At 41.1% G+C, this 12,423-nt stretch overlaps 1 protein-coding gene across 1 annotated transcript in view; it reads right to left on the bottom strand.

The window, feature by feature from the left end:
- Positions 1-410: 410 nt before the first annotated feature.
- jarid2b (jumonji, AT rich interactive domain 2b) overlaps positions 411-12,423 on the bottom strand; it is a 106,964-nt gene continuing 94,951 nt past the window's right edge. Inside the window, exons 8-18 of the mRNA XM_044170692.1 lie at positions 10,785-11,356; positions 8,061-8,153; positions 7,660-7,778; positions 7,347-7,417; positions 6,993-7,107; positions 6,639-6,744; positions 6,245-6,427; positions 5,163-5,293; positions 3,767-3,953; positions 3,141-3,248; positions 411-2,863 (exon numbers count right to left, since the gene is read on the bottom strand). Coding sequence (XP_044026627.1) covers positions 2,639-2,863; positions 3,141-3,248; positions 3,767-3,953; positions 5,163-5,293; positions 6,245-6,427; positions 6,639-6,744; positions 6,993-7,107; positions 7,347-7,417; positions 7,660-7,778; positions 8,061-8,153; positions 10,785-11,356 — 1,910 coding nt within the window. The 3' untranslated portion in view covers positions 411-2,638. The remainder of the gene's footprint in view (positions 2,864-3,140; positions 3,249-3,766; positions 3,954-5,162; positions 5,294-6,244; positions 6,428-6,638; positions 6,745-6,992; positions 7,108-7,346; positions 7,418-7,659; positions 7,779-8,060; positions 8,154-10,784; positions 11,357-12,423) is intronic.

Raw genomic sequence — 12,423 nt, 5'->3', positions numbered from 1 at the left:
TGAGATGCCTCTAGGGTTACAGTAAACCCCAATACAATGAAGGTGCTTGGGAATTTGTTCATGGTGCTCACAGCATTAATTACTTGTTTGGTCTGACCAACAGTCTTCAACCCCAAAAATATTCAGATTCAAGGTGGAACCATCTAATTTTTTGGCATTTTTGCTGTAAAATGACTGAAGATTAATCAGTTGTCAATAGTTGCTAATTAATTTTCTGTCAATCTATTATCAACTAATCATCTCAGCTCTAGGCTAGATGCCACTAGAGGTATGTGAGAAAATTATTTTTTTATAATTTGGGTGAAATGGCCCTTTTGATGTTACTCCACCAGATCTAAATTATGAAGCTGTTAAAACAGTTTCTTCTTGCAGTCATGTCAAAAGTCGGCACACAAAGAGACACACGCAGGTTGGAAAGAAATGACAGTGAATTGTCGGTAAGTTTTTATTAAACCTTAAGTACAAACTGCAAAAGTAAAAAACTGTCAATATAACCAACATGAGACTCTCTTTCCGAGTGGAGGGAAAGGCCGAGATGCGGCACTAATAAATTAAGTCACCAGAGACCCCACCGTGAGCAAGTAGTTTATACTGTAGAAAATGGAAGAAACAAACAAACAAAAAGAACTGAAACAAAAAAAATCCCATCAGAATAAAATATATTGTAAGGCCATAAAAACTTGACAACCACTTTTTATTATGTTGAAAACACCCGACTTGGTATTTCATTAAATAGTCCTAAAACAGTTCAGTCTTCTGCGAGGGACGACAACCAACAAACTGGATTATAGGATTTTTCCTTGACAGTCACCACTGGCAAGCTCAGTGCAACATGAGTAGCTACTACATTTTTGTTGAATTTTCAGTAATGAAAATGTAAAAACCCATTTTTTTTGTGAACATATCTTTTTTTCCCTTTTCTTTAAAAAAGTAAAGCTAAACAAACAAAACTAGGTTGGGGGGCAGTCGTTGGCTACTCAATATCTTCTTTCTTAGTGATATAAGCAGCACTTAAAATTTTTTATACACGTTTACCAGAGCAACCCTGTAAGCATCAAACTCACATGGATGAAGAAAGGGAAATGTAAGGCTTTTTCTTCATCAACCACTCTCCTCTGGAACTTTCTCTTTTCTCTTTATTCTTTCCTTTCTTTCTTCCTTCACCCCAGAAAAAGGCTCAAGTATTTAAAGAAATTTACAGGATTATGTACAAAAAAAGTTGATGTTTTGTTTGTGTTTGACTTTTTCCTCTCTCTAAAAATCACTCATAATATATCTGGAAAAGGGAAAAAAATGCAAAAGCCAAAAAACAAAGGACAATGAAAACAAAAAACAAAACTCGGATTTGATATTTCACATTTTACACTCTTTGACTAGTGGCTCTACTTGAGATAACACATCAGATCAACAAAAGTAAAAAAAACACAAAATAATAATAAAATAATAATAATAATAATATAATATAATAATTAATGTTTACTGGTACAGATGAAACAAGAGGACTGGAAGAATGGAATGTTAACACGATTGCACATCTAGAACCAGAAAAGCCTGAAAGCCTTTCTGCCCTGTGGGGTGGGGGTGCGTGAGCTAGCTGTTAGCCAATAGCAGATGCTAACCCCCAGATTTTTAATTTTGTGTTGTTATACAGTAATTATAACCAACAGCACCAATAAAATGGATCTCCTCGCTAAGTATCAGGCACCATTTTCACTTGCTAGCGAAGGAAGGATCCCTCCATACTACCAGGAAGTGAGGTGAGCGGTGACCTTTCAAAGGTCAAGCAGCTGTAGCTCTGCCCCCTCTCACGTCCACCAACGAACAGGAACATCCACAATGACAAAAAAATAAAATACACAGAAGACTTCTTGCAAAAAACCTAGCAAAAAACAAAGCTAAAATTCAAAATAGAACTTGAAAAAACATAGCCAACCAACAATAAACCAACATCGTCTGTCGTTCAAGTTTTTACCTTGCCCCCCCCCCTTAAAAAACCAATGCAGCAGGGGCTGCATCAAGAAAGAATAAAATCAATAAAAAAGGACTCTTCTTCCTCAAACCAAGGACAGAGAGAAACTTTGGGTAACTACTTGATGTAATTTTCATTTCAGAAAACTGGGGAGAAAAAAAAAGGCCGCCTTTTCATTTGTCCCATGTTCACAGTTGAGTGATGCATGATGAGGGGGAAGGGGAGATTAGGGGGTTCAGTCTCAAGGGCGAGATGAGGGCAGGAAAGAGTGATGCAAGAAGAAGGTAACAAATGTAACCCATTTCAGTTAAGGGAGGATGTGGATGGAGGTAAAGGGTATAACAGGGACCATCAAGTCTTCTTGTGAACGTTACACTTAATGCTTGTAATGTTGTAAAGGACGACTTAAGGAGGGACGGGGGGGGGATTCTAAAATCATCCAGAATAAAAACTAATTCTTCTTTCACACTAGTGCAAAAAGACATCTTGCTTTTCTTTTTTTTCTTGAACATTGGGGGTGTTAGGAGGGATTGATAGTGATCCTGCTTAATGTAAAAAAAACAACAAAAAAAAAAAAAAAAAAAAAAACACAGGAGTTTGGGAGGGCTCAGGGAAGGTCGGAGCAGGACGTGGGAACAGCGCACCGGGTGGTGATGCCTAGGCGCCCCCTCAGGACACAGCAGCGGCCTTGGGTATGTGGCTGGAGGACAGGCGTGCCAGGGACACCTCTACGGTAGCACGCTTTCGGGGGCCTCGCTTCGCCGGTGATGCTTTGGCTGGGCTTAAGCCGTGACAGGGGTCCCCTACTCCTCCATTGACGATAACTCCACCACCGCCTCCGTTCTTTAACATGGCCCGGCCACACACCTGGTTCACCAAACTGTTGATTTGCTCCTGATTGGAAGGCACAGAAAAAAAAATACAGGTTAAAAACTGAACCATTTAACAATGTACATTGTACATGTACATCACCTTCTCTAACATAATTTTGTTCATCTATAACTTATTCACACACAGTAGGAATTACAGCATTGACACAAGAAAAGACAGTACATGAACACTGTCATGCTGAATAATGTACTTCCTGGAGCAGTGTAAACCTAGCTGATGTCTCCCCCATCTGGACAGAGAGAGAACTGAACCACAGCAGAAACAAACAGCTGCAGCTCACCTCATCGTAGCGGTACATCATCTTAAGGCCTCTGCAGGACTTGTGCTTCTCCACATAGCGCAGGGCACACTCCAGACAGAAGACCACATTGTCAGTCTCCTGAACCACCTGCACAGACAGAAACCGAGACATTACTGTAGAAACCAGACACTCAAGACTTCTCTTATTACTGAGATGGCGGGAAACCTGATAAATCATCTAAATGTCTTCCACTACTTCTGTATTATGCCACTGACAAGTTAGTAAGTTTGCACATATTACAATATTATGGCATTCAATTCAATAACATTGTTATAAAACTGTATCAGATTTTACTTTTGAAATATTGAGGCATAACAAGCACAAGAAAATGTAGTCTTGCCAGTGTACAAATAAATAGGAATGTTATTATGTATAGCAGGTAGTAGTTAGTAAATACAGTATATAAGCTATATGTTTTTGCAAGGCATAATGCAAAATAATACATACAAACTGAAAAAAATGATGATTTCATGAATAAATATTTATGACTTCAAACTTTCTTGAAGGGTGCCCTTGGCTGACAAACTAGCACTATAGGCATTTTAAAAAATAAGTCCTCATATCTTATAACCAGTGTGTTAATCTCCTGTGCCCTCTGCTCTCACCATGGACAGATAGCAGAGATGCTGACAGATCTGGCAGCGTCTCTCTGAGGACTCCAGTGCCAGCCATTTCCCACGAGGCTTCTTGCGTCCCTCACTGGGCCCCAGGCTGCTGTCATGGGTGCCATAGCGGGCAGAGGAGCGCAAACCTGCCTTGTAAAGTTCCTGCCGTTGGCGAATCTCTATGTTCCTATTGGACAAGAAAGATGCTCATCAAGTTGGATGTTTTTTATTGCTCTGGGGAAATACAGAGAGTTGGATGTACATCCTCTAATGAAAAAGAATAGTATTTGCAGAGGAGAAGAACAGTTATTAAGATCAAATACCACCCATAAAGGAATAGAAAATACCGTACCCTTGACGTAACATTTGATTGATTCCTTAAATTCCTATCTATATTTAAACAAGTTTTTACTTGCAGATAAAATTCTACACTTTAGAACAGTAACAGTATTGTTACTTTTTGCGTATACATGTGTGAATAATAACTTTATTTGTATATCACTTTTCTAAAAACAATGTTTACAAAGTGCTTTACATACAGTAAAACCTGTCTCTGTGGACCGTAGAACAACCAAAAGGGCCTTGCCCAAGAATCTCAGGCTGCGTTCCGGCTTATAGAGAGTTAAAAGGTCAGCAATATAACTAGGGGCTAGACCTTTCTGTGCTCTAAAAGTAATCAGTAGGATCTTAAAATCGATTATAAACGTTACTGGTAGCCAGTGTAGATGTGCTAATACTGGGGTAATCTCTACGTTTAGTGTCACTTCAAATTCAAGCTGCAGCATTCTGAACAAGACGTCAGATTATATTGGATAAGTCACCTAGATCTTCTAAGACAAGATTTCTTGGGTTGTGCTGACCGAATAACAGTATTTCAGTTTTGCTTTCATTCAACTGAAGAAAGTTATTTGACATCCAACATTTAATGTCCTTGAGACTGTTTGAGGATATTGAAGCAGTTGGGATAATTATGTCTTAAGGTATATAATTGTGTCATCAGCATAGCTATGAAAAGAAACATTGTGCTTTCGAATTATTTGATCTAGTGGAAGCATGTAGACAGAGAAGAGGATGGTGCCAAGAATTGAGCCCTGTGGTACCCCACAGGTGATGTCTGCTGTAGATGACGTTGACTTGCCTACAGTGACAGAGAAAGTCTTATTTGATAAATACGATTTGAGCCATTTCAGTGCTAAGCCTGAGATACCTACCCACTGTTTGAGGCACTCAATTAAAATAGCATGTATCATATCTACGGTATCAAAGCTGAACACAGGTCAAAAAGGATTAAAACTGAGCATTCTCCTTTGCTGCTGTGAGGAGGAGGTCGTTTGCTACTTTGACAAGGGCTGTGAAGATGAGTGTGTGCACATTTAGGACCACTGCTGCATCCTACCTGAGGTCTTTGAGTAGGGCGGAGATGGTGGTGAGGAGAAGGCCATTGTCCCTCTTGGATTCGGCTGTGGCGATCTGGTACAGTAGCTTCTCCATGGAGAAGGGTTTGGCTATACGACGACATTTCAGGTCCTGCACACAAATTCAGAACACATTACAAATTATGATTTTTATTAAATCAATAACAGACTGTTTTTTGATGTTTTGTTGTGTAATGTCTCAAAATAAAAAAAGACAGCACTTTTTCCCCTCAACATCGGTCATTTATTCAACCAGTTTTGTTTCCTTTTTTCAGACGTTTACACACATTCAAATACAGATATTTTAACTAGGTGAAGTAAGAGTAAAGTAAGTTAAGTGATATGCTCCAACAATGCTGATAATGTCCTTCAGTGTGTAAGAATGAAATTGTTTGCAGTGTAATCACAGACTCTGTACACTCAAATATTTCTTAAGTAAAAAATGTTCACTATTTGGGAGAAAATGTTTTAGGCAGTGCACCACAATACAGCACATTGTATGAATGTCATATTACCCTTAAGAGCAATATTTGCTGTGGCTATGAATACGATGGTATTGCTGAAGGTATACGTACTTCCATCACCATAATGCCTATAATGACAGTAAGGAACATTTTCTTCTCTTCTATTACTGCTTTAATGAGGTCCAGTGGTCCAAAGGCTTGCTTATGATCACAAAAAAATCTCAATACAAACCCCTGGGAGACTTACAGCTGCAAGTATTCCTTAAAGTTTAGCACACTGGCTGATTAGAGAATAAAGCTCTAGGTTCTAAGTTCATTTATCCATTTCAGTTTCAGTCAACTCCACATAAATCAGTTTTAACTGCCACTGTCCACAGGGGGCCAGTGTTGTGAGGCATTACCAAGCAGGAGCAAAATAAAACAACATGTAAAATCTGTAATACACAGGCAAAATATTCATTCCAGAGACATTTTAATTTTATATTTCATATTTATAGAAAACATTTTCATGCCTTTTTGCACATTTTGTTGTCCACATATGTGCTATTCATTTAACATGGCCCTTGTATTGATCTGCCCACCCAGATTCATATGCTGACCTTTGCGGCCTGGTAACCCAGTTTCATCCAGTGCGGTGTGGCAAAGTGCACTGTCTCTGACACGCTGTAGCCACAGCACACTTTAGAGACAAAGGCTCCGGGGTAGCAGACCACAAACTGGCCGCTCCTCTGGACCGTACGGTAAACCTTGATGCCTTCACGGCATAGCACCTCTGGAGAGATCTGAAGATCAAACAGAAGGAGAGGGAGAGAAAGAAAAACGTGTTACATATCTGAAACTGTATATTTTTAGTAATGAAGGGGCTTCAGAAAGTATTATGACTGATGAAAGACTGAAAACGTTTCTTACTTTAATATGTGATCAATACGTGACAAAGAAGCATGGATGGTAGATGGCAATATATTTCAATTTGCACACACAGAAAACACTGACCATGATGTTTTTCTCCAACATTTCTAGTCCTGGGGTGCCATTGGCCTGAAGCAGTGTATGGACCACCTTGTCCAGCTTAGCCTTCTCCTCAGCAGGGACAGAATACCTGTGGGAGGAACACACCAAGACAGAGACATACTGAACATTTCTTCACGTAAAGCATCAGTTGACTTCACCCCACTTGCAAAGAACTGTCCACCGAGAGAAGACTATGCACTTTTTCCTATTGGGTCTCCTTGCTAATTTTACATATGTTTAAATATTTACAATAATAGAATTTGTGGTGAGTTTTTAGTGTGATCATGTACACACTATACCAGTAATGATGAGGAAAAGAGTCCATTGCATACTTACCAAATGCAATCAGCACCAGTGTGTAAGTAATCAATATATGGAAGGCGATTTTGGTCTCGAGACCAGCATGAGGTAGAAAAGACCATGCCAATGTTAAGCCAGGGAATGGTCACCCCTGGGGAGACAGAGGGGTTTAAAGAGAAAGAAACAAGAGCATACGTTATTACTAACTGCAAATTACACAAACAATAGCATAGAATATCTAGAGATGCAGCCAAAAAGTAAGCTAAAATTTATTTCCTATATATGCATTTTTCTGGAGCATTTCGCAGCCAGCTTTGTCTTTCTTTAAGTTTGCTATTGAGCTGCTACAGCCTTTATGCTGTGTAGAGAACTGCCTTTACATGTCCTTACCAGGCACAGCACCCAGATGCCTCAGAATGGATCCAGAGTTATTGGGGAGGACAGTGAGGTTCCATCCATGTCTGAGGAAAAGATAAGCGGAAGGGTCATTTCTGCATTTTTTTTCCAGGGATACCAAAGAATACCTAGGCAAGATAGCTCAAGGGCACCTCCATGGTCACTCTTGAGGAAGCGGACAGTGTTACTCTTGAGGTTTCCCTGCCAAGATTCACCATCTGACATTCAGACAGTCTTGCAACACAGGCAGAATACTCTGTCCAAACTTTAAAGTGAGTGAGTTCTGTAAGGTCTGTGAGCTACTTACTTTGAAAATGGCTCTGACTTTCCTGTGGGGAAACCACTGCCATGTGTACTGGTGTCTACCTTCCCACAATGCACCACCACGTGGCTATCTCTCTGCTCCACAATCCTCCAGTACTCTTGCTGCAAGAACAAAATGGATGGAAAGCCGATCAGTGGAAGAATGCATGAAGCAGTGTACAGGTTTCAGGTGTGCCTCATAGTCAGTTATGTCAGCAAACTGAACAAATGCTGCTAGCTGAGGTCTGTGAGAAAACTCCCTTTTGAATGATTTTCTTATAGCTAAGGTTTTCATAAACATTTGATCAACAGTTCTAATGTTTCATCTGGCAAATAGCAAATGTTTCATTTAGGAACAAAAAAAATGCAGTACAAGTTGTTTAATCTAGACGTTAGCATGCTAACCTCAACGTCAGCAGCTCCTGGTTCCTTGTTAAAGCACATTGTCATGGTGTTCCGGGCTATCCTGAAGAAGTTAGTCAAAGACACCGATTTCCCCTGCAACAAACAGGCATTAAACATTATGAGTCACAACATGCTAAAGGAGTCTGAGGGGAACATGGAAAAAACTGCAGACTTCACTCCACATATTTATGGTCTTCGGTCATGAGAAAAAAAACAATAGGAAATGTGAACCGAGATTGGAGCGTGAATAAAATATGAGCAAAGAAAATATTGCTGGATGTCAATGACCTGCAAGTTCTCCTCTTTCCCACCATATTTCAAAAGAGTGAAAGTCAGCAGGAAAGCATTATGGTCAAAAGAATGCATGTACTGTATGTGCACAGACAAATGTATCAACTGTACATGTGTCTCTATAAGGCTGCACCTCTGTGCCTCCCCTACAAGTCCCAGATACATCTCCCCTGGAAATCTGCCGGCCCAGACCTGGAGATGTACAGACCCTGCTGACCCCTCCTTATGTCCGGTGACAGTTTGTCTTTCTTTGCTTTTTTCCTTCTTAGGTGTCCACATGATTTCAAAAAGTGACTGACCTTATTACAATCTCTATTATTACAATAGCTACAGGGTTGTGAATTAATGCAGTTAAATAATACAGTATAGTAGTGACCTAGTAAGCACTGACAAGATGTTCTTTGGGCCAGTCAGTAGCAGCACTTATCCAAGCTTTTCCTGTAATTAGAGTTAATTATACCCTTGACATGCACTTTGTTCTCTTGATAGAAGAAGTGAAATATAACCTCCTCTTGGGGGCCACTCCAGATGAAAAATGCATACAAATCTGAGCTGTGGAGAATAGTGATGGGTCATATTTAGACAAGCCTGTCCTGTCAGGATGGTGACAGCCATTCACATGTCATTACGTTGAATAGTACTTCTATAATTCAGAGGTCTATGGACTGTACTGGGTCAGGTCTGTTGACAATATCGGAGTTCTTCAGAGGGAGGTCATATAGAGGGATTTAGTTACCAAAGGAACTGGAGGGAAAAAAATTAAATGGGATCCACACTGGAGATGGGTGGAGTATTACACAGTGTGAGAGTGCGTGTGTGTGAGAGAGTGTCAACACAGATCAAAGTTACCTTAATTACAGAAATAATTACTGCTTCACCCCATCAAGATGCTGTGGCACTACCAAACAACAACACAACAATAAGTGCACATTTTTTGTGAAAAGCAAGTGTGGTGTATATATTTGCACATGCAGATTTCTACACATGCACAAAGAACTGCTAGCCTTTGCACTGATGTACATATTGGAGGTAGGGGGGTTTGGCAGAGGCATTGGCAAGAGGACCGGGTACGAAAGAGAAAGAAAGGGTCGTCGAGAGGACCGGAGATTTGGGGAAATAGCTAAGAGCAAGGGCATGAGCTGAAGGAGAGAAGCCATGGGGAAAGGGGCTGGATTAAAGGAGCCGAGAGAGCTGGAGAAGGCGGGGTTTGAAGGGGGCGGGGTAGGGGTGAGGGGATGGGCTGCTTTGGGGGCTGCCTTCTCTCTGACCTACATTTCAGCCGGCCAGAATCAACACAGCTGCCAGCAGGCTGGGGAGGTGGGAATACATCTAATGTGTATGTGTATACACACACACACACACGCAAGACTACTGACCACCTTACCACACAAATAGCTGCACAGAAATATTTAACAAAACCACAAGATGTGCAAGGTACAAAAACTGCTGTCCCTCGCTTGCACACCAAAAACCAGGTCTTTACAATGCAGCTACATGACTTTACACACACTGCTGCATGTAAACCTCTTATATTTGATTTTATAAACCACAAACTATGTCAGTTAACAGCATGCACCAAGAATACTGATTAAGAATTTCAATATACATTAACATGCAGTTCACATCACAGTAACATTCTCCCTAAGACAAACCCAGTCATAGTGTGTTGTGACAATTTATAGCACAGCGTAGCTCCTTCGGGTCCTTAGGGTGCATATTTTGTCACTTGACAGTGATATCGAAACACTCAATTTTTAGTGGTGATACTATGAAAGGTGTAGGCTGTTTACACCTCATGTGTGACATTAGTCTTGATTCAGATAGTAGTGAGATGGCAGACATCTGGCTGAGCAATAAGAGGCCTTTGAAGACGGCTCAGGTGCTGACAAGCTAAAAGATCTGGCATTTACCATATAAACAAAACAATGTGCATATCATTTTTGATTTTAGTTAAGGCATGCCAGCTTGCTGATTGAAGGACTAAAACAAACTTGATTATGGATGCCAACATATTAATAAATAAAATCAAACAATGTATGACAGTTGGCTCTTACATATCACATTGTGTAACTTAAAATATGCTGTCTTATATTTTATAAAAGTTAGATGAAGGAGATTTGTTAGGTGTCTTTTCACAGACAAAAACGAAAACAAGGGCAACCATGAGACAGGCAGGCCAGCAAAGAGGCAACATCCAGAGATGTTTCTATGCCTTAGTGCTACTGCTGATGCAAAGATGGCTAACTGGACAGCAAATGATGTAATGAACAACTGACCTTGCAGTAGTCAATAAGAGTTAACAGTTGTTCACAGCACTTAATGACCTAAGATAAAACCTCTTTTAGAAAGAAAGAATAACCAAAAGAAAAGTTACAGTTACGTGCTTCTTGTGTGGCATAAACAGCAAATGTCAAATGTCTTCTTCATCCTCACCTTGTTAATACATTTGTGCTGGTCACTGAGAACGCCACTCTCCTCCTCCTCCTCCTCCTGCTGCTGCTCCTGCTGCTGCTGCTGCTGCTCCCCATGCTGCCTGTCCTCTTTGCCTTGTTTTTCCTGAGCGAAGAGCCGGCGCCGGCCCGCTTTGACCTGAGCCTCCAGCTCCTTCAGACGGTGATACACTCCATTGCTGCGGTGGTGCCCTGTCGCCCCTCCCACTATGCCACCTACTAGCCCATTCTTGGGCTCATAGCGTGGCAGCACCAGTGCACTAGGTGCTGAGGAGTCCGAGAGACCCTCCAGAGGGCCGCGGCGCGACTCCAGGTTCTTTTTCTCCTGCAGCACCTCTGCCTGCAGTCGGAGGCGCTCCTCTGTGCTGAGCGAGTCATACGAGAGGATGTACTGGAGGTACGCCTCCTGCAGCTTGGCCAGCCGGTCCTGCGCTGACTTAGGGATGCGCAGAAGGTCGGCCAGCTTGGTCCACTTCTTCAGGTCCATCACCTGCTGCATGCCACCCATGTCATTGATAATCTGGAAAAAACGTGACAGGTCCACTTCACAGCCACCTGCGTGGAGCAGAAGGACAAAGAGAAGGTAAATCAGAGAAAAAAATGAGGAGTGAGCTTAGAGTGGTTAAATATAAAAATTGTGACAAATCCAATAGGAATCCATGCGTCTCGTCGGCTAACATTACAACCAATCAAAGGTGAAATAATTGTCATCTTCAATAACAGAAATTTTGGCCCTCTCTGTGTATATTAAGAAATTGTCCATTTTCACTTGTCTAAACTCAGGTTTTGAAAAAACACAGAAATCAAATTAAATCACGAAGACTGCCATCTTGGAGCATCTGCTCCTTTGGCTAAACATGCCGTTTCGTCAAGCCCAGTTCATTTTATTTGAAACAGCCAATTGAGCTATCACCTTTCAAAATGATCTGAACCATCATTGTGCCAAACAGAGACACAAATTCTGTTAATGTAGAACTGATCTGCTGGGCACAGTAAAGGAAGTCATTTGGAACCAGGGTATCCTGGCTGGCTGAAGCCTCTCCACTGTGGCTCACTGGCTGCCAGGTCTCTCTGGCAACAGCCGCATTCCAACTGTACTCATACTGGACTAATCTGAATACAGCTGTATACAAATGCAACAGTGCATGCACAACATGAACCAGTGCAAGTCTAATAAACTTCAACAACCACATACTGTATGTGCATGCATGGGATGCATAAATATGCACATACAGAAAACTCACTCACACATTACAGTTTCTGTCTAAACTGGGGCCATTTAAAGGCTCATAAAATGCTGATGTCATTGTGAGAAATGGAAGGTGACGGGACAATCTGGGAAAATATTGTTTTCGTGGCCCGTCAGGCCCCTCGCCAAGTTGTTCCACATTCTTATTGTCATCTATAAACGGGAAGATAAAATCGGTCGGAATGCCACTCAGGCTTTCAGAGCACCACTGATGCCAATGGAAATAGCAACATCTGTAATGCTTGCTTACTGGCTGCTTTTATCATGGCTTTATTAAAAAAAAAAACTATTTTAAAAACAGCAGGACACTGAGAAGGTAAACAGCACTTTTTTGTACATTGTGTACATTATCTTCCCTTGATGTACTGTAACT

This window comes from Siniperca chuatsi, linkage group LG17 (genome assembly GCF_020085105.1).
Source record: "Siniperca chuatsi isolate FFG_IHB_CAS linkage group LG17, ASM2008510v1, whole genome shotgun sequence".
NCBI classification, from domain to species: domain Eukaryota; kingdom Metazoa; phylum Chordata; class Actinopteri; order Centrarchiformes; family Sinipercidae; genus Siniperca; species Siniperca chuatsi.
Note: the sequence above shows the minus strand (reverse complement) of the source record. Positions and strands in the feature narration are given on the sequence as shown.